The sequence below is a fragment of the Balaenoptera physalus genome (assembly GCF_965194825.1).
Source record: "Balaenoptera physalus genome assembly, chromosome: 10".
NCBI lineage: Eukaryota > Metazoa > Chordata > Mammalia > Artiodactyla > Balaenopteridae > Balaenoptera > Balaenoptera physalus.
The window spans coordinates 58930025-58952345 of record NC_138889.1 but is presented as its reverse complement, the minus strand read 5'-3'; the positions used below and the strand labels follow the sequence as shown (position 1 = coordinate 58952345).

Here is a 22321-nt window from a genome sequence, read left to right as displayed (position 1 = left end):
ATGCATGCTAGAATTTGGTCACAATTTTGGATATGAGCTTCCTAGCAACAAAGCAAAGAGGGAAATAGAGATTACATAATCTATGGAGTCCATGAGACAATGGAGTATTAAACTAGTTGCTCAAAAGGAACACAACTACTGCTGGTGCTGAGCAGAGAGAAGTACCTCTCTTAGGTCTTCATAAGAGGACATTCACATGTTGTTATAAATTGTACCTTCAACAACAACCTTATAGGAAATATGGCACCCTGTTTCCTAGGGAGACTTCCTAGAACCTTCCCCCGTGTGGTTTGCACCTTCCCAAAGTGAAGTCAGTAGGAGAAGCAAATTAATGATGATCAAAGTGGAGGGGTTCATTCCTGTCTAAATCCAGCATCTCGACCTTTGTGTGTGTATAGGTGTGCATATCCAACCTTCATTAATACTGCTTCTCTCAGGCAAATGTCTGTAAGGTAGGGAGTAGCAGCAGCCCCTGAAGAGTACCTATTTTGTATTGCTCATCAAAAGCAGAGGCATAAGCTTTAGGGGTCAGTTGCCATGAGTGTGACAGCTGCTGACCTTGAGACAGCAATATGGACAAGAAGCTGACTGTAAGGTTATCTCTGCAAGGAAGGCCCCCATTTTATAAAGTAAGACATAAAGGATCTGAGAAATATAACTTATTATAGGACAACGTAATGGTGGAACAGAGTTTCAAACTGAGGTCTATTATATATTAATGTTATCATCAGCCACTCCTCTGAATTATTTTATCATTTGGAATGTGTTTTCCATTGTTCCCCTTGCATTGCCCAGGAACAAAATCATAGGATCTACAAATAACAATCATTTTCTTCTTCCTTTACAACGTTCATTTTCTTGCTTAATTGCATTGGCTGGTACTCCCAGAACAATGTTATATGAACATAGCCCAAGTCTTTTGACTTCAAGGTCAGTGCCCTTTCTCCTCATTCTCTCCTCAGAAAATTGCTTTTTTTTTTTTTTTTTTTTGGCTTGGTTATTTCACTTGATGGTCACACCAACATGTCAAGTTAGACAAGAGTTAGTCTTTCTAGGCATCACCTAAGGAGATCTGAGGCTCAACAGTGCAATCAGTTTGGCCAAGATCAAGTAGTAGGTAAGTGGGAGCATAGATCTGAATGCAGGCCTTCTGACCCTTAGCCTCCCCACAATGTGACGTAATTCTCACCTTCTGCATGTGACGCATATCATGTGCCTGTCTCTGCCTTCTCTGCCACTGAGCCTTACGCAGGCTCACCCCTCACTCAGGGCAAGAGCTTTCTCCCCCACCTCGCTAGCTATGGCAATCTCTGACCCCTGGAAAGATTCTAGGCTGGTGTTATAAGAACTGGTTGCTCGTCCTAGCTCTGCAACCCACCCTCACAGTGGCCACTGAGAGCTCATTCACTCTGAGTCCAGATTTCCCATAGGACACCTGTGTGCTTCTCCTGTCTTCCTGCCTCTCTCTCCCTCATCACCTGTCTGCAAGCCCTTCTCGCTCACTGAACCTCTCCTTGGCAACGTTCCACTGCGGCTTGGGAGTGGAGGGCAGGAACGGGAGGCACAAAGATGTCACCTCAGGCTTGATGGGTTGCTCTGTGGGAGCCATTAGCCAGCTCAGTCAGGCCCACACACGCCACCACCGCCCTGCAAACTCGTACAGGCTTGCCTCCCCCCTCCCAGTGCAGTCCCCGAGGCAGGCCTGGGGGGCCCCAGTCCCCCTCACATCTCCCATCCCCTGATGCGGGGAACCAGCGCTGCCTACACAGCCACAAATGGCCCCTCTGCTCTGGTGCCAGGAGGCCCGGCACAGGGTTGGGTCCCCAGCATCAGCACTGCACAGACAAACCTGGGTTTGGGTTCCAGCCCCACCTTTCACTCCCTCACTTACCTTTGGCAAGTCCCCTCACCTCACTGTGCCTGGGTTTCTCTCTTGTAGAGCCCAGATAACAGCAATGCTTCCTTGGAGAGCTATCATTAGGGTTAAATGAAGTAAGCACAGCACTTAGCACGGGTCTTGGCGCTCAGGAAGGCAAATGTCCCTGAACCCAGAGTTCTGAGAAAGCTTTCCTCAGATGGTGGACCTCGGGCCTCACCCTCAGCGGTGACGATGCTGGCCCATTGCCCCCTTTCTGCACAGTGGTTCCAGGCCCCGGGGAGAGTGCGGGGCCCCCACTGGGGAAAGTGAGGTGCACTGATCAGCCGTTTCTTGTGAGCAGCCAGCTCCTCTGGGGACACTGACCTGGGTACAGATCTGGTCCAGGTTGGGTCTGTCCTCCGGAGCCTCCTCCCAGCACTGCTCCATCAGCTGGATGCACTCAGGTGGCCCGTGGTCAGGAGACACCAGTGGCCGGCACAGGGGAGGGGGAGACACCACCTTCCTGATGATTTCTGCAACAAGCACGGGCCGGGCAGTGGGGCTGAGGTCCCCAGGAGGGCTGGTGGGAAGGGGTGGGCCTGGGATCCTGAGAGGGAGGGCAGGGTGGGCCCGTGGGGTGCAGACATCAGGCCCCGAGGGTATTCCTCAGCCCCTTGATCTGTGTCCCGGGACGTGCTGGCCAGTGGACCAGGATCGCTGTTTTCCTGGGTCCGCCCCAGAGTGTGGCCGGGGAAGGGGTCTCAGCCTGGGAGACGGGTGAACAGGGTTTGAATTCTGGATCCACCACCACCTCTCTATGAGATGGTGAACAGGACAGCAATCTCTCTGAGCCTCGGTCTCCCCATCTGTGAAATGAGCTTAATAAACTGCCTTCGTAAGAGGGGTGCTGAGGGAGGAGATGACAGATGCTAGATCTTGGGGTACTAGGTTCACTCCAAGCCCTGAACCCTGCACAACTTGTTACTGCTCTGTTACCAGCAATGACCACGAATGTGCTCGAGACCTGCACAGTGCAGCTCTTTCTACCAGCCCTGCCACCTGGAGGCTGTCTGGTACCAACTCTCCACAAGTGTGAAGCAAGACTCTCTGCTTATCATTATCACCATCATGATGACTATTTTCCCAGGACCACCCCTGCTGTAGATCTTCCTGTCCCCGCTCCACATGACGAAGACCACAGACTAAGTCGAGATCAGATAGATCAACAATCCAGCTCCGTCTCTGCCACTTGCCATCACTCTGTGCCTCGGTTTCCCCACCTAACAACCAATGGAAATAACCCCACCTCGGGAAGCTGTAGTGGGGCCTGTGGGAGCTGAGAGAGTCACAGGAGCACCGGGAGGAGGTGAGGCTGGGTACCAAGCTCAGGCTCTCAGCGGCACAGGAGAGGACTTCGAGATTATCCACTTATATTCTGTACAAGTTATGCCATCTCTCTGAGCCTCAGTTTCCTCACCTATCAAAAGGGCATAATAATAGTACAGACCGCACAGGGCTGTTAGAGGTATAGCAGGTTAATCTCTGAGGAGGGCTGTGATCCTCCTCAGAGACGGTGAGGAGGTGGGTCCCTTGGAACCAGTGAGGAGAAGCTTCTTTCTGGATTTCCCTTGGCTGGCCTCCGTGTTGGGGGCAGCCCATGATTCACTGTCCCATTTTACAGACAGGAAAACTGAGGTTCCGGGGTGGTGAACTAGGTCACCCACAGCCACAGGGTCAGTAACAAGCAGACGCCGGAACTGAGCCTGATCGCCTCCCAGCCTGGCACGATTTTCTCTGCCCAGAGGTTCCCGGTCTGCAGGCGTCAGACCCTGAGGGCCTCTGAGTAAAGGGTCTGGGAAGCTGTATGTGCTTGCAAAGGAGTGTGTGCAGATGGAACCAATAATATCGCACACACACACACACACACGTCCAGCTCTTTTTCAAAAGTATTTGGATGGTGTTGTGATGCGTAAAATACAGATCCATTTCAAAGTGTTGCTGATTTCAGAGCAGATTTTTGTCTTTGGGCATTTCCTCAGTCAGCGGATATTAAAAGTCAAATAGTAGCATGTGAGGCTCCAAACTTTTTTGTCATTAAAGTGGAGTCCTCACAGGCAAGCATGTTGGGAACCCCTGGCCCAGGCCAGGCCGGGTCTCGTGTTCCCTCCCCAGGCCGGGCCCGCCGTCCACACCCCATGCATCACTGTGACCGATCAGCCCTGCTGGCCGCTGACCGGGTAGGCTGCACAGCCAGCTCCGTGGAGAAGCTGCTCCGTGGACGACTCCAGGCGAGTTTAGGGCAAGAGCACTGAGCTCACCCAAATCCTAGACCCATGGCTTCCCGCTAGGGAGTCCCTTCCCCTCTCTGAGCCTCACTTCATTCATCTCTGAAAAGAGTGCACTAGCCCACCTCACAGGGTTGTCCAATGGAATAACGCATATGAAAGTGCTTTGGAAACCACAAGTATCCCCCCCAGCCACCACAGGATCTTAAAAAGATGCTATTTCTAAGAGCAAGGAGGTCTGCTTCCAACTGGGAGAGTCAGGAGAGAACATGGGATTCCCCACTAGCACGCCCCTAAAACCGCCCAGGGCCCACCGTATGCCAGGCGCTTTGTCTAAGGCATTTCACTGAATCCTCACAAATACTCTGGGAGGCAGGCATCATGGTCCCCATTTTACAGATGAGAAAACTGAGGCTCAGAGCCTGAAAGAGATTTACTCAGAGTCACAAGGCGAACTGGTGTGGAGCTGGTCTCAAGTCCGTGTCCCCCAAAGACTATGCTCTTGACATTTTACCGCCTGAGACCGGGAAAACTGCAGCCAGGCAGTAGCAGGTCCAGGACTGACAACCCAATCCAGGGGTGACCCTGGGGTTCCAGACCTCGCCCCTAAAGCATGAGAAGCCCCGGTCTGAAGGGCCCTGCACGGTGGCATGGCTGACAGACCCATCTGGCTGGTCCCCCCTCTCTCAGCAGGCAGATGTTGCCGGGGGTGGCGGAGCAGTTGAGGAGAGTTGAACAAACGGCATGACCAAGCCCCTTCCCTTCCCACTCTTCCACCCCATAAATCTGGGGCCTGGAATGCTCATTATTCATGGAGCAATGCTTTGTGGAGAAAAGAAGCGAGGCCAGGCCTCCCCGTGAGTTAAAGGTTATCCATCTGGGGTGGGAGGGGTGGTGGGTTCTGCTCCATCCCTGCCTGTACTGCGGGCCGAGATGCAGGGTATCTGTGAGACAGGTCCCTGGAACGGGGCAGAGGCAGCAGGGGGACAATTAGAAGAGCAGCCTAGAGTCCAGGGAGCCCTGACAGAGAACACAGAAGGGGAGGAAATATTTCTGAAGTTGGGCCCTGGCACTGGGGTCAGAAGAGAAAATGCCTAAGACCAGGTGATGATGAGGAAGGTGTGAGTGATTACACCCAAAAGCAGGGGGCAAAGATGCTCTTCAAGGGGCCCCACTCAGGCAGAGGACCAAGCCCCCAAATACTGAGCCGACTGGTGACATCAGGCATGGACCAGATGTCTGACACATTTTAAAATCTGATCCCCACTATAAAGATGGGAAAACTGAGGCTCAGAGAGGGTAAGTGATTTGTGTAAGGTCACGTAGTAAGTAAGTGATCCAGGGGGAGAACTGAGGTCTACATAGACTCAAAGCCTGTGCTGGGCAGCCCGGTGGTTAGGGCATGAGCACCTCTGGACACGGCAATGACATTGGGAGAGGAAGGAAGGGGTTGGGCTTATACCCAGAAACCAACGTCTTTAGCCCTGGAGCTGGTCAGCTGCCATTTTGGCAGAGTTGCTGAAGGCTGCCTGGCTTAAGTCAAAGAAACCCAGTTCTTGCTGTCAAACCAGGCATGTGTGTCTGTGTGGTTATTTTCAGGCCCCAATTTCCTGATGCTCACAGAGCTCCTCAACTACGTGGCGTCTCCGCCCGAGACAGGCCAAGGAAGGAGGCGGAGGATACTGTGCCTTCCGCTGAGAGCCCTGGGGAGCCATAGGGGGGGCCCCAAGTCAGCACCTCCTGCAGGATGATGCCGATGCTGAAGGTGTCTCCTTTGAGGGTGCCCCGCCCGGGTTCCCCGGGCCCCCGCAGCAGCTCCGGAGCCGTCCACAGCAGCTCTGCAATCACAGGATGAGGCCACACAGCCGTCACCCGCTGACCACCCAAGCTGGGCGGCACTTCACACATGTGGTGTCGTCGTCCTGTCCCTACAGCCCCGGAGGAGGGAGGTGCTTCTGTCCTCCCCCATTCACAGGTAAGGGCCCCGAGGCTCAGAGGGGAAAAGCCATCACCTCAAGGTCACACCACAGGAAGTACCGGAGCACCGGACATCTCCCCCTCTCCCCTTGCCTCACAAGCACCCAGTTTAAACAGAGGTCTCAGAACCTACTGGCAGCCTCCTGCCCACCCCTGAGCTGACCTTCCGGGGCTGGCCGGGGGCGGGCAGCCCGCTGAGCGTCCAGGAGCTCTGCATAACTATGGTCAGTGACCTGCAGCACAAAGCGTCCAGCCACAACACAGTTTCGGGACTTGAGGCGGCCATGAGGGAAATGCCGATGGTGCAGATACCACACCCCCTGCGGTGGAATAATGGGGGTCCCTGAGGCCTGTGGTGAATGAGAAGGACCCCTGCTTCTCTCGGAATTCCCACGGACCCCAGGAAACCTTCCTGCCTCCCTCACCCTTTGCCACACTGTCAGATTTTTCTCAGTTAGACAAAGTAGAAAGAGCCCAGGCCTAGGAAATCTGAGCATCTCTTGTCTCCCTTCCCTCCCCATTGCCTCCACAGCTCCAGGTTTGAGAAGTGTTCTCACACGGATCATATCCAGCACCAGGAAGGCCTTGAAAGTCCAGTCCAGCCGCAGATCCTCATTCTGCAGCAGGTCCTCCAGGCTGCCCCGGGCACAGTGCTCCAACACAAGAGCACTGACCCCAGGGGCCACAAAGAAGTCCAGGAAGGTGGCAATGTTCTCATGCCGCAGCTCCCGCATCTGCCAGGGCAATGGTCACCTTAGCAGCCCCCAGGGGACTCTCAAAGTGTGGACATCTGACCCCCAGTACTTAGCACCCAGCACACAGCTGAACACAGAGAGGCATCAGAAATGTTGGATGGATGTGATGGGTGGATGGATGGATGGATGGATAAAGGATGAGTGGATGGATGAATAATGAATGGGTGGATGGATGGATGGATGGATGGATAAAGGATGAGTGGATGGATGAATGTGTGGATGGATGATGAATGGGTGGATGGGTAAATAGATGGGCGGATGGGTGAATGAATGAGCCAGCAAAATGAGTGTGTGGAAGCATCACGGATGAATAAGTGAATAAGCTGTAGCCAACTCCACAGAATAGGGATCTAGGACTATTCTCAACCTAAGTGACATCATGGACCTAGAAACTGTGTAAGTTCTCTCCCCAAGACTCAGAGACTGATGAGCAGAAAAACAGAAGAGGTCAGGCACAAGCAGAAAGCAGTCCAGCAGGTCAGAGAGCTCGAATCCAGCCAGCAAGGCTAGCATTCGCCTGAGCAGGAAAGATGAAACCATTGTCTGGCATGGCCTTCCTCGATAAAACAGTTCAGGGGTCAACTAAGTGGAGGAAACCTGAATACTCTTCCCCCTCCTTAGAGATTTGCATGCTTATTAGCATACGCGGTGAGGTAAGAATGGCCTCAAATCCTTTGACACTCCTGCTTGCAAGAGCTTGGGCCTCTGACCCCTCCCCTTGAATCTGAGCAGGCTCTGTGACACTGTGACCAATAGAACACGGTGGAAGTGATCTTGTGTGTTTTGGGTCCAGGTCTTAGGAGACTGACGGCTTCCATTTCCTGTTTGTTGGCGCCCTCTCAGTTGGAGGCCTGAATGCTCATAAGAAGTCACTCTACCCTGAGTCACCACACTGGCGAGACCACGGGGGGAGGCCCTGAGACTACCCACTGTGGGAAGGCGTGTCATGATGAGCCCTCTCTTCCAACCACCCAGCCAAGGCCCCAAGCATGCAAGTGAAGCCATCTGAGGCCTTCTAGACAGCGTGTCAGCAAACTTTCCTGTTAAAGTCCAGATGGTAAATATTTTCGGCTTTGTAGGCCTTGCAATCTCTGTCACAAATACTTCTGCCATTGCAGTGTGAAAGCAGCCATAGAGAGTTACATAAACGAACCCATTGGCCCATTGCTGAGAGAAGCCCCGGGGTAGACCCACGCAGGCAGTGCCCAGGCCCAAGCATGGCTGTGTTCCAATCAAATTTTTTTCTACAAAAACAGGCAGTAGACTTGGTTTGACCTGAGAGCCAAGCACTGACAGCCCATTTACAAGCCGAAAAACCACTGAGTGACCCCCAATACAGGTCAAGTGGAACTGAAGGACTGCTTGGCTGAGCGCTGCTCAAATTTCCTACCCACAAAATTGTAAGATATTATAAAATGGTTGATGTTTAAAGCCACTACATTTTGGGATAAGTTGTTACACAGTCATAGATAACCAGAACAGCATAGTAAAGGTTCTGAGAAGTCCTGTGTCTAAGCCAAGAAACTTCCAAACTCATTTGCCCACAGATAGAACCTTTTCTTTTAAGAAACATCTACACATATTGATTGCAAGATTCCCACTGGGAAATGCCTAACCTAAACCTCCAGACACTGAATCTCTCCGAAGCTGATTTCAGATGGTGGTGGTGTTGGAAATAATAATAAAACCCACGATTTTCCAAAGGCACTCTACCTGCCAGAGACAGTTCTAGGTTATTTCATCTGTTCTCTCCAATCCTCATAATTCCCCTGGGGTGGATTTCATCAGCTCCATTTTACAGGAAAGCTAAGTGTCCTATGGAGGCAGGATTCCATCTCAGATCTTCCTGACTCAAATCTTATGCTCTGTCCTCCATCCCACAGTGCTTCTCAGGATGGTGACCATCTCGGGGGTGAAGGGGCTTATGTGAGTAGTGACGATAGGTGACTGGAAGCTCCCCGAGGAAAGGAATCCTGTCTCTTTTCTCCACTGCTGTGTCCCCAAAGCCCAGAGCATAGGCGGTGCTCAAAAAGTAGTGGACAAATGAATGGATGTGTAGAGGGATGGAGGATACAGTTGAGGTCCTTCAGCGGTGCTGACTGTACCATGTGATGATAGTGATGAAGAGGATTGTGCCCCTGGTAGTCATGGTGATGATCATACTGGGGTGGTGATGTGACGCTGGGGATGCTGGTGTGTGATGCTGACAGTGATGGGGTATATCTGTGATGACAATGGGGCAGTGATCATAATGATAGGAAGCACTTCCTTTTTTGAGGCTAGAAGCTTCTGCATTGAGTAGAGACCAATCCAGACCTGTAAGGGTCTCCTGACAGCACCCCGTCCGCAGCCCACCCTCCACGCCCTCTGCAGCTCTACATTTCTCAGGAGGCTGAGGCAGCTCGGCCGCAGCTCAGGGGCTGTGCCAGCTTCAAATTTCTTCAGCCACACCCACTCTCCCTGTTTAAGAAAAGACAACAAGAGTTCACCCGCTGCTGGTCCCCAACTCGGGCAAACCCTCAGCCTCTCTCAGCCTCAGCTTCTTCGCCATAAATGTGCTCTTTCTGTGTGCTTCAAGCCAGGAAGAGCCCGGCCAGCGGAAACTAGTCAGACTTTGTCTCCTTTGGTTGACAGACCTGAGTTCTAGTCCTCACTCTACCATTTCTAGCTCTGCGACCTCAGACAAGTGACTTCAGTTTTCTGAACTTCACGTCCCAATTCTGTAAAGCGAGGATGACACCCACACCCACATGGAGAGGGCTAACGAGATAGTGGATAGAAAGTGCGTTAGCTCCCAAGGCCGAGGTCGGCTTCACTCTGCAGGCCTCGGGCACCTATGACACCCCAAACCCAGCGAAGTGAGGGGGTCTCTGTGACCCAGGAACCCTAGGGGAGGAGAGAGGGGAGGGTGAGAGAGGCGGGGGCCTTGGGCAGGGGCTCTGTCCTCGCCCAGGGCTTTCTGTAACCTTAGCCTTCTCTCCCCTCGTCACTGATGGATTTCTGCCTCAGCCTCGCCCACAGCTCATTCAGAGGAGCAGACAAAACATGCTTTGTACATCATTAAAGCCTCCTTTCAGCAGAAGAGAAAAATGATGGGATTCCCCGAGGGAGAAGGTGGAAAAGAAGGAGCAAGAGCCTCATGCCGCTTCCCCTAGAAATAATTAGCCCGGTTCATCAACTGTGGGGCACGAAGAGGAGAGTCAGAGCATCAGTCAGTTGTTGAATTTGAGAACCCAGCCCCTGAGAAATCACAGTGTCCTCAGCAACTTTAAAATCTTGCTGGTCTCACCTCTGACCTTCCAGCTTCCCTGTCAGCTGGTGGCCCAGGCTCTGTCCAGAGGCTATCCTGGGCTGGGTGCTGCCCCCCACTCAGGGCCTCAGGGACCCAGGATCTCACTGTCCCTTGCCAAAGCAAGCAGGAGGGTGACCTAGGTTGGCCCATTGCTGAGAGAAGCCCCGGGGTAGACCCACGCAGGCAGTGCCCAGGCCCAAGTAGCAAGATGCTGAATAAATACTGTGGATCCCTGTCAATGATTATCCTACTTCTTGCACACTCTCCACGATGGGCCACTCACTACCTCTTTTGGCAGCCAATTTCAGTGTCATTCACTTTGACTGTTAGAAGGGCCCTCCTTACACTGAATCTAAACCTCTCCAGCCCTCATATCAGGATTGGGTATGAAAAGGCTGCTCAGGACTGCTGGGCAAGGTGGAGAGGGCTACTTTGCTTGGGCAACCCCAGTTTCAGCCTGGGCTGGCAAGGTGGTGAAATGCCAGGCCCTATTCTGGAGAGAGGACATTGACCTCCACTGCCACAGAAGTTGGGGGGGGGAGGCATACCTTCTTCCTTCTTTGCCTCCCTCCCTTCCTTTCTTTTGCTGAAGTATAAGCACTGTCTGTCTGCTCGCTGATGAATCTCCCCCAATTTGAGTTAAGTCCAGGTAATAATAATAGTACTGAATAGCTTGTAGTACTCACTATACTATTGTATATTGTATTGCACTAAACACCTATGCTAAGGATGTCACGTATTTCAATTCAGTTATTCTGTACAATGACCTCTAGAAGTAGGTACAGTCATGACCATGATTTTGTGGAAGAGAAAGCAGAGAGATAGGCAACTGTCTGTGAGTGGCAGAGCCTAGGTTCAAACCCAAGCAGCCTTGCTCAGGCATCTGGGCTCCCAACCACCGCCCACCCTGCCCCTCACCCAGGCTCCTAGAAAGGAAGCTTGACTTGCGATCTGGAGGAGGTGAGGGAAGAAGCATAGACAGGAAAGCAGTCCAGGCCTAGGGAGCCACAAGCACAAAGGTTCTGAAGCAGGAGTGTGCCTGGTGTATTCAACGGGAGGGCAGAACCACATGTGAGGAAGACGGAGGGCAGGGAGCTGAGGGCAGAGAGGGCTCTGGCTGGACTCCGGGCAAGGGGGGCATCTGCAGGCCCTGAGCAGGGGAGAGCCAGATCTGACTGTGTTTTCCAAGGATCCTCCAACCTGCCACGGTGAGGTCCAGGACAAGAGCAGAAGCAGGGAGGCCTGTGGGGAGGCCGCTGCAGTAACCTAGCGAGAGACGACGGGGGCCTGGACCAGGGAGGAGACAGGGGAGTGGTGAGCAGGGCTCTGCTTCTGGGCGAATTCTAAAGATGGAGCCCCGGGGTGCTACTGACAGGCTGGGTGTGGGGTGTGAGGAGACGAGGGTGCCTGGGCCTCGGGGAGGATGGGGTTGCCATTACCTGCAGTGGGGAAGACGATGGGAGGAGGCCGGGGGGCAGATCGGGAATTCAATTTCAGACAAAGTCAAGTTGGAGATGCCAATTAGGCACCCAAGTAAGAGAGGCCACTGAGGGGTGGCGGGAGCCTGAATGAAACATCGTCCCAACCCTCATGGAGCTAATATTCTCGAAGACCAGCCCCAGGCTCCACTCTCTGGGGGATTCTGTCTGGTGGCAGAGGCGGGAACAGCAGAGATAACACCACACAATGTGGTAAAGCCGTGATGGAGGCAGCCAGGGGCCGCTGGAGCCCAGAGATCTCTACAAGCACCTCCTCCATCAGCCCTGGCTCGCAGACTTTACCCTCTGACAGGTATTCATTCATTCATTCAACAAATCCATCAGCAAACGTTTCTGGAACATCCACTGTGTGCTGAGCTCAGTGCCGAGAATTGAAGATGCAACGGCAGATGAGAGTCACGGTCACTGCCAGCCAGCACTGTGATGGAGCTCACGGTGTACTGGGGGGTCAGGAGTGAGGGCCAGTGCTCTAAGCCAGTGCAGGGACGATGGTTCATTCATTCCTCCCTCCCTAGGGCTGAGCACATTGCCTGGTGCCTAGGAAGTCCTCAATCAATATCTGTGGAAGAAAAGAGAGGCAAAGAAACCGTTGGGTGAAGGCTTCTTCTTATGAGCTCCCATTAGTCTGGGGACAGATGGCACTGGTCCTCCCCAGCGCAGGACACACATCCTGTGAAGTCGTGCGCCCAGAGGCTATGGGGAGCACCGAGGTGGGCTCCCAGCCCTGACTGCAGAGCTGTTCTGCAAGGAGAGGAAGGATTTAGCCAGGCAAAGTGGGAGCACTCGAGGAAGAGGAAAACGCACATGCACAGGGAGGCCAGAAAGGGTGGCGTGTGTTTGGGGAAAGGAGAAGAGAAGCAGTGTTGGGAGATGGAGCTAACAGAGCAGCAGAGCCGAGGTCACGGGGTGGGGTGGCTGCTGAAGGTCTGGGGCGGGCAGGGACATAAGCGAGCCTGGCCAGACCTGAATCTACCCACCGACGGTGGTAACCGTAACTAGGTGTGCACTAGGACGTGTGGGTGCACTTGCGTATACACGTAGATGTGTGCTCGTCTCTATCTACCTATGTGCTTGCATGTCAGCGCAATTCCATCAGGGATGAAAATCCAGGTAGATGAATGTCAGAAATGAGAACGTGTGGGCCTCACAGCTCACACTCCCCAGTGGTCATGAGGTAAAGGGAATCCTGCACTTGGAGTCGAAGACTGGAGGGCTCCCTGTGTGACCCTGGGCAAGTCACCTAACCTTTCTGAGCTTCAGCTGTCCACTGGGGCCCACAGAGGACAGTGTCCTTGTCACAAGGCTGCGGTGCAGTTTAGGAGAGCTGAGACATGGGAACGTGCTCTGTAAATGCTTTAGCTCTGCTAGGCTGAGGCGAGGCCTTGCTAGTCTTCCCTGGAGCTTCACAACCTCTGGGTCAGTCTTCTCAATGGCGGGTCAAGTCTTTTCCTTGCTCCTTCTCCTGCTCCTCACGTGACTGTCCACATGGAGAGCCTTAATGAATGAATGATGGATGGATGGACAGATAGACAGATGGATGGATGGGTGGATGGATGGATGGATAGATGAATTACCTCTCATGCAGAGAGTATTAAGGTCAAACCAGCAGCTGGAGTCACGTACCGGAGGGGTTCCTCCTGGAAAGTGTATGGCCCTGCCCAGGGGCTGCATTTGCCATGTGCTTGTGTCCAAGATGTGAGTGGGGACCAGCTGGCTTCCCCGACCATCTGTGTCCAAAATGACATACTGAGCCAGCCTCCTGCCCTTCTCATCTGTCCAGATCCTCTGGCTAAAGTCAGCCACATCCAGAGACCCTGTGTGGTCCCCTAAGTGGGTCCCTGAGAGTCCCGCCCCGTGGCTCTCAGAGCTGCTCAGGGCATGGGCCAGCAGGAAAACAGCATCATAGGTGGTTCCAAAGGGTGGGGACACCTGTGGAAGAGAAGGTCCCTCAACCCCATAACCCCATGGCATAGGCTCCCAGACATTTCTGGGTCCTGGCCCTCCTGCCAGCAGCAATTGTTTGAATTATTATCCCCTTTCCCCATTCCCCAATGCAGTGCCTTCTTCAGTCCCACCATTACTTCAGTCCCCACTCAGAAGCCTCACCATCTCCACCATCATGGCGGCCACCACCACTCACAGACATCTCAGACTTACCTAATATGCCCAAAACTGAACTCCTGATTCTACCGCACCAAACTCCACTCCTCCCAGATTTTAAGAAATGGAACTACCACATGCCCAGTTTCTCAAGCCTAGGCTTGATTCCCAACTTCTCTTTTACCATTTTTTTTAAACATTTTTTTAAAATTAATTAATTTATTTATTTATTTTTGGCTGTGTTGGGTCTCCGTTTTTGTGCGAGGGCTTTCTCCAGTTGTGGCAAGTGGGGGCCACTCTTCATCGCGGTGCGCGGGCCTCTCACTATTGCGGCCTCTCTTGTTGCGGAGCACAGGCTCCAGATGCGCAGGCTCAGTAGTTGTGGCCCACGGGCCTAGTTGCTCTGCGGCATGTGGGATCTTCCCAGACCAGGGCTCGAACCCGTGTCCCCTGCATTAGCAGGCAGACTCTCAACCAATGCACCACCAGGGAAGCCCCCAACTTCTCTATTTCTCTCTTCCAGTTCATCATCAAATCTTTTTGGTTTTATACCAGAATTTGTTCCCAATCTAACTGACCTTTCGCCACATCTACTACTGTCACTTGGGTCCCAGCCCCCGTCACTGCTCACCTGAACCACACAGGAGCCTCCTAAGGGCCTTATTGCTTCATCTGGTCCTCTTCAGACCATTCCCCCAAAAGCAACCAAACCATGTTTTTAAAAGACATAAATCTTTTCTTACTTAAACCTCGCTGATGGTTTTCCATTTCATCTGTAAGATCAGACTCCTTACCTGGCTGACAAAGCCTCACGTGATCAGGCCCCAAGCTCATCTCAGATCCCTTTCCCCATCACTCATGACGGTCCTGCCGTTCCACACTCCCTTTCCTCCTGTTCCTCTGGCCATTGACGCTCACTCTGCCTCGGGGCCTTTGCACTTGCTCTTTCCCCTGCTTGGTGGCTCTTCATCCAGATCTTCGCCTGGCCGCCTCCTTATCATTTAGAGCTCAGTTCAAGTGCCACCTCCTCCATTCTCTGCCTATCCTGTCTCTTGTTGCCCACTACTCCATCCCAGCCCCTCTCTGTCACTTTATCCTGTTTTATTTTCTTGGCGACACAATCACTATTTAAATTTGGTTATTGGGTTGCTTGGTTATTGTCTGTCTTGCCCTAACAGAATGGATGCTTCTTGAAGGCCAAGTCTGTCTTACCCATCACCACGTCCCTGATGCCTCGAACAGTGCCACATGAGAGGGACTCAACCCACATGTGTCAGATGAGTGACTGATCGAATGACCCTCCATCGTCATCCACATCCCTGTCACCACCTCCGGACACTATGGTCTTCTTATCACCAAGAAGCAGACATCCCAGGAGAGACTCAGGCAGCTGAGTCCTATAAGCCAAAACTGAGCCGGCAGCCGCATCCCAGCCACCCACACTCTTCAGATCCACAGCAGTGACTTCAGAAAACCTTCCTGCTCTACCAAACTTCCATTGCTCTCTCTTTCTCATCTTCACAATGTGCTAGAGAGATGTGGAGAAAGGAGAGGAAGAATGTGTGCAAGAGGAAGAGCAGCTGCGCCGGAGATGAGAATTAGAGGAACTGAGTCAGAGATAGAGAAATGGAGGCAGGAGAGACACAAGAGAAGAATTGACAAAGTGGCCAAGACAGTGAGAGACATGAGAAAGAAGTGAGATGGACAGACAGACAGACACACACACACACACCTATAAGAGACAGAAAGAGACAGACAGACAGTACACCCAGGGACTGGGCAGAGAGACACTTTGTCCAATAAGGGACAGGTCATGTACCCCCAGCAGAGGCAGGACGGCTGTCCAGGGGGTGACTGCCCGAGGCCAGGAAGGCCCAGAGTGGGTGAGGGGCGTGCACACCTGTCCGTGGCCCCGCGCCCCGGGCCCCGCGAAGGTCTGCACCGACCTCCCTGCTCCGGCTCCAGGTGGGCAGCCGCCTCTCTGCGGCCCCGGCAGCTTCGAAGTCCTTGTGTCTGAGGCCGGACTCCAGGCTGACAGCACCGCACCACAGGCCTCCTGCAGGTGCCTGCCGTCGCCCGGGGCCGGGTAGGAGCGGTTGCAGTAGGGCAAGGTGAAGAGCAGCGTGTCGTAGGGCAGGAAGGCCAGCCTCCCATCTGCCAGGCCCTGGGCCCCTGCCCAGCTCAGCAGGGCGGGCTGCTCAGAGCCGCCCAGGAGCGCCAAGCGCGTGCACAGCACCGCGACTGGGGGAGAGGCGGCAGCTCACCTTCCATGCCTTCCCCAAAGCCCAGAACTTTGTGGCCCTGGAGAGCAGCTCAGGTCCCCTCCTCCCCCTCTGCTGCCCCTCCCCAGGCCCCTCCCCTCCCCCTCAGTCTGGAGAAAGGTGGAATTTCCCCTTTATCTGCTCCCCCTGACAAATCTGGGTTTGACCTGGTGAAAAAAAAAAATCCCCTCAGCTGAGGATACATTTGTATTAATATGTCCCTTCCAACCTTCCCGCCGAATAATTCTGACCAATTTCCACCCTCCCTCTGCCCCACTGGCTCGGACAATTGCTAATATTTATTGACAGCATGCTGTGTGTTGTCCTAAAGTATTTTAACAAACATTTAGTCATTCAGTTAACAGCAGTACGAAAAAGTATGCTCACCATTAGCTCTCCTTTCAGATGAGGAAACCAAGGCACAGAGCGGTTAAGGAGTTGCCCCAGGATACATAGCTGTCAGGGACGTAGAGCCAGCATCGGAACCCGGGCAGGCTGGCTCCCAGCTTGTAATCTTTTTATTTTTTAACATTTTAAAAAAATTTTAGACAATTCATATATCATAAAATTCACCATTTAAAAAGTGTATAACTCAGTAGTTTTATATACAAGGTTATGAAACCACCATCACTATTTAATTCTAGAACATTTTCATCACCCCCAAAAGAAATCCTGTACCCAATACGTGTCACACCCTATTTCTCTCTCCTCCTAACCCCAGTCAACCACTAATCTACTTTCTGTCTCTATGGATATGCCTCTTCTGGACATTTCATATAAATGGATTGTACAATATGCAGCCTTCTATGTCCGGCTACTTTCACTTGCCATGTTTTCCAGGCTCATCCATATATAGTAACCTGTATCAGTATTCCGTTCATTTTTATGGTTGCACAATATTCCACTGTACAAACATTTTGTTTATCCATTTATCATTGGCTTGCAATCTCAACTGTGGCTCTGGGTGGCATCCTCCAGGTCTAAGCAGACATGAATGCATTCCCCTTTGCCTTCGTAAAAGAAACCAGCCCATGATAATAAGGCAGCTGATTTCATCCCCAGGCACCCAGGACAGAAGAGAATCCTGCCCAAGGTAAGGGTCCCACGCATCTGCCCAAGGTAAAAGTCCTCTGCATCTTGAGTCCCTGACCAGGGCTGCAACCCCAGTCAAAAAAGGGTCACCACTTGTTTTGGCTGAGGCCCAGGTTCCTACTGCAATCCCTTTCTCCAGAAAATCCAGGAATATGGAGCCATCAAGGAAGGCCAAGGGTTTCCTTGCTGAGGAGGAAGTCCTACCCAGGAATAGGGGGCCTGAGGACTCCTGGTCATGTAGAAGCCAGAACCAGGAGCCCCAGACTCTGCTGACCCCTGGGGGGGCCAAGCTATATGGACCATGGGCGGGAGCCACCCCTCCCTGCCCCCAAAATAGTGGGGAGGGCCCTGAGAGAAAGACCCACTAGGACTGAGTGGACACAGAACCGGGGCTATCTTGGTCCCATCTCCTCTGCCTGGCTTCTGTTCCAGCTTCTGCCAAAATGCCCCTTTCTCTTTCAAGGACTCAGAGGCGCTGGTCTCCATTTGGCCACAAGGGGGAGCTAACCCACACAACGGGAGCGGTTAAAAGATAAAAGCCCACATTGATTAAAAGCAGTGCTCACTGTGTGCAGGGCACTGTTCCAAGCCCTTTACCTGCAATACAGTAAGTCCCCTACATACCAACCTTCAAGTTGCGAACTTTCAAAGATGCGAACATGCGTTCCATCTACCTCAGGCATGAGTGAAATTGCAGCTTGCCCTCCATCTCCTATTGCCGATGATCCCTCAGCTCTACCATCTCCCACCTCCTCTCGCTCCTCCAGTCAGTGACTCTTCTTGCTTGTTCACTTGATGCCAGCCCCTGTGTGCCAGCTGTTATAGTGTAAACTGTACTTTTCAAGGCACTGTACTGTAAGATTAAAAATATTTTCTTTATTTTTTGTGTTTGTTTTTTATGTATTATTTGTGTGAAAAGTATTATAAACCTATTATAGTACAGTACTACATGGCCGATTGTGTTAGTTGGGTATCTAGGCTAACTTCATTGGACTTACGAACAACTTGGACTTATGAACGCGCTCTCAGAACAGAACTCATTCATATGTAGGGGACTTACTGTAGTCCATCTCATCTTCACAACCCCGTGAAGTTGGGGCTTTCATTAACCTCATGTCATTGACGAAGAAACTATAGCACAGAGAGGTTAAGTGACTTGCCTGAGGTCACACAGCTGGTAGGAAATGGGGCCAGGAGTGGGATCTTGGTGATCTGATCCCAGAGAATGTGCCCCTAACCACTCTGCCTTCTGGCTTCTGAAAGCCAGCACCATGGCCAGAACTCAACCCCCTGCAAGAGGGGTGGAGCAGGCGTCTGGTGAGGTTTCCCTCTCACTGCCACACAGAAGTGAAGTGTTCATTCTCCTAGCCCCGCTAACATGCTACCTCCATTCCTTTGCTCTAGCTGACCCCTGTGCCTGCAATGCCTTCCCCTCATTTCCATCTGCCATCACTTCTCATTTTCAGACTCTGCCCTGATGTCGCCTCCTCGGCAAAGCCCTGCCCACACCCACACCCATGCAGATCAGCTCCCCCAGCCTCTGGGCTCCTCGGTTCCCCGTATCCACATCTGTCTCCCACCAGCCTCAAGCTCCTCTCTGCTGGAGCCCAGCCAGTTCCTCTCTGTGTCCCCAGAGCTCAGCCAGCGTCAGGCACAGAGCAGAGCTCAGTGACCGTGTTTGAATGAAGCGTGTACAAAACACTCGACCCTGTGAAGTGGGTCTCGTTATCCCCATTTCCCCTGCTGGCAAACTGGACTCAGAGAAGTGAGGCGCCCGTCCTGAGGGGCGGCGGGCACACCTGGGCCAGGCCTCACCCTCCGCTCGGCTCTAACTCACTACAGGCCACGTGAGCTCAGAGGCTGCCCGCCCCAGCCTTCCTCACCGGTACCAGCCTCAATTCCCTCAAAGACAGAGCACAGCGGTTGGTCTCAGTGATTCTCAAACTGTTGCCAGTGCCGCAGTAAGAAACACATTTTACCTTGGTGGGCTAGCAAAGCTGAGTATATAAAAGGAGTACACATGCAAAACTGGAAGTTTCACAGAATGATACCTTCCTAGCTGCCTGCCCTCCACGCTCACATTCACCATTTTTATTCTATCCTACTCAGTTCCATTCTTCTCTCTCTCTTTCTAGTCCAGCCTCTTCCTTTCTTTCTTTCTTTTTTTTTTTTTGCAATGCTAGTCTTGAGTCACTAAATTGGTTTCTTGACCTAAAAGGGCCATGACCCACAGTTTGAAAAAGCTTCAGTCCAGATGAACGCTAAGGTCTCTTCTGTCTTCCAGGTGCTACCTCTTTTCTACACCCCAACCCACCATGACTCTCCCTGCCTAACTAATTCCTTAAAGACAGGCCAAGTGCCACCTCCTCCAAGAAGCCTCCTCAGATCCCCCAAGGCCTGGACCAATGCCTGCTCTTGTTCTCCTGGCCTCCACTCCCTGGGGTGACCTTGACCTCTCTGTCATAACCTGCTTATACACTTGTCTCTCCATCACTTGGTCGTCCACTAGAGACCAACCACTCTGTCTGTCCTGTTCACCAGATAACCCAGCATCCAGCACAGCAGGGGCTTAATAAATACAGGAAGCATTCCATCGATCAACAAATCCATGAAGGATCTGACTCTAACTTCAAGAAACTAAGAATGGCTCTAACAGCTTTCCTGGGACTCAGGTCCTGCTACACTCTCCTTTTCTTCACTCTACCAGGCAAGAACCAAGAAAGCCCTTGGCTCCCACTTCACAATTAACACATGCATCAGAGCTCAAAATCCAGCTGTATTGCTTGCCAGCTGTGTGACTTGGGCATGCTACTTACCTTCTCTGAGCTGCAAAATGCAGACCTCAGCAGAACTAGCTCACAGGGCTGCTGTGGGGTTAAATGTGGGCCTGTTGTCAAGTGCTCAGCCCAGTGTCTGATATAAGAAAACTCCCCATCAGCAGCCATATGAAGTCCCGGCTGCTCAAAGGAGGAAACACCCCCATACACTTACTTTTCAGGCCATCCACGTTGCAGAGCTGCTTCAGGACCTCTGTGGCCCCCTGCTCCCCGGGTCCCAGAGAGGTCACCAGCCCCACAGGCAGCCCGTATGCCCTGAGAGTCATGGCCACCTGCCGGGCAGTAGCCAACCAGATGTCCTGGTGGGAGGACACAATGGCCACGTGAGCCCAGCCAAAGTGTCTCATGACGGACAGCAGCACGTGGGCAGTCGAAGGCAAGGCGGGCACCAGCACACCTCCTCCCTCTGGAACCCCACACACCCAGGAGAAAAGGGTCTTTCCCCAGCCTTGGGCCAGCAGGGCTGCCGCTGGGCAGTAACCAGGATTGACAGGGCCCACAAAAACAGCTATGGTGTTCTTATGGGCCAGGAATGTGGCCAGGGCACTAGAGGTGTCACAGCCCGTGGGAAGAACCACGGAAGTCAGCTGTGAGCCCAGCGCCAGTGAGGAATCCTGGTTGGCTTGGTTCACAGCCAGCTGGGCAGCCACACTGGGGAAGGCCTGAGCAAAGATGGGGTCACAGTCCCAGGGACCCAGCACCCCCAGGGTGAAGGTCCAGCCAGCCCACAGGAGAGTGCCCCAAAGCAGCACAGAGAGAAGTGGCAGGAAAGGGGCTATCCTTGGATGGCTGAGAGTAGATCCTCACGGGCCCTGGCAGGGTTGGCAGGCCTTCCTATGCAGCAGCTTCCAGGACCGCCCTTCAGGCTACAAGCCCTCCTGCAGTCCTTGGAAAGAGGGATAAAGATGAGGTTTGCTTTCTAGCATTTTCTGCCTGTGCTTCCTGCATGATTTTGAGGCAGACACCCCTCCTGCCCCCAGAACCTCAGTCTCCTCATTGGTAAAATGAGAGATTTGGACCCATGATATCGGAAGACCCCCAGCTCTGGGGCCTAACCTCCTCCGCAGGACTGGCTCACAGCCCCGAGATACCCACGCACGGTCCTGGGCTGGAGCTCAGTGGCTCGGCGTGGGCTCCAGAGTGAGAGCTGGCCAGACCCGGCTCACTGCTTCCCATCCTTGTGGCTCTAGACCAATCTCTGAAGTTTCTGAGCTTCATTTTTCTCTTCTGTAAAATGTGGATAATGAAACCTACTTTATGGAGTTATCATGATGATTAAATGACACGATGTGAAGCACTTAGCAGTCCCTGGTGCTCATATGTTCAACAAACCTTACCTCTTTCAACCTATTGTTATTATTTCTTTCTTCACTCATCTTCCAGAGTGGGCCAGGTTCTCCCTCTGAGCCTCCTCTGCTTCTGACCCTCAAGCCCAGCACCATTCACAGCATTTAAATCTGCCAGACTCTGCGGGCCCCAAAGCACAAGCAGCGCCTGGGTAGGGGTAGCTCCCCTGTTCTGTGCTTGCGGCTCAAGGGTTTACAGTGCTTGTGCACAACCCCATCTCCGATCCCCCTCACAGCCCTGTTCAAACAAAGGTCCTTCTATCCCCACTGTACAGATGAGGAAACTACAGGAAACTGAATGGAGCTGGCAGAGACAGGATTTGGACAAATCTGTTCAGCTCATGTCCCACCCCACACGGGGCCTCCTTGACATTTGGACTGGGGCATCCCCACTCCATCTTACAGTTGCAAGACCCTCATGCCCATCCTGCAACTCCTGCCTGGCCTCTGCCTGCACCCTGCGTTTGCTCATGCCTCACCCACAGGACTCATCCATCTTCCAACCACACTATTTATGCAGCCAACAGCCTTCCACTGGGGGCACCCCAGGAAGGCAGAAGATCCAAACTCACCCTTAAGAAACTGCCAAGCTGGTAGAGAGGCAAGTCCCAGCCAAGAGAAGAGCGGATCCCGAGTGCGGGCAGTGGCAGGACCAGTGGTGAGGCTCTGAGGGCCCCGGGAGGAGGGCTCACGGAGGGTTTCCCAGAGTCTGAACCACCTACACTTGGAGTGTAGATCAGGAGAGTAAGAGGATGCCCTCCCAATGCCAACTACAGTGGTCTGTGCAGAGTAGCTCCTAGAAGTTATGTTCAGTGCAGAGGAATGAGAAGGGCCTTGGCATCACACAGAGGAATAAATCCTGATTTTATCACTTACTAGCCCCTGACCTTGGGCAAGACATTTAACTTCTCTGAACCTCAGTTTCCTCATCTGTAAAATGGAGATGACAATAGCTACCTGGGCAGAGCTGTGGTGAAGACTAAAATGTGTAGCGTGTTTACAGTGGGGATAGTCGTTGT

General features: G+C 52.7%; 1 protein-coding gene across 1 annotated transcript in view; it reads right to left on the bottom strand.

The window, feature by feature from the left end:
* Positions 1-21798, bottom strand: part of LOC309667827 (guanylate cyclase 2D-like) — a gene marked incomplete at its 5' end in the record, with an annotated part of 34467 nt that extends 12669 nt beyond the window's left edge. The window contains 11 exon segments of the mRNA XM_082476778.1: positions 2243-2391; positions 5832-5981; positions 6284-6854; positions 9255-9370; positions 11368-11433; positions 11541-11606; positions 13106-13669; positions 13773-13823; positions 15510-16007; positions 20111-20745; positions 21782-21798. Coding sequence (XP_082332904.1) covers positions 2243-2391; positions 5832-5981; positions 6284-6854; positions 9255-9370; positions 11368-11433; positions 11541-11606; positions 13106-13669; positions 13773-13823; positions 15510-16007; positions 20111-20745; positions 21782-21798 — 2883 coding nt within the window.
* Between the last annotated feature and the right edge of the window lie 523 nt (positions 21799-22321).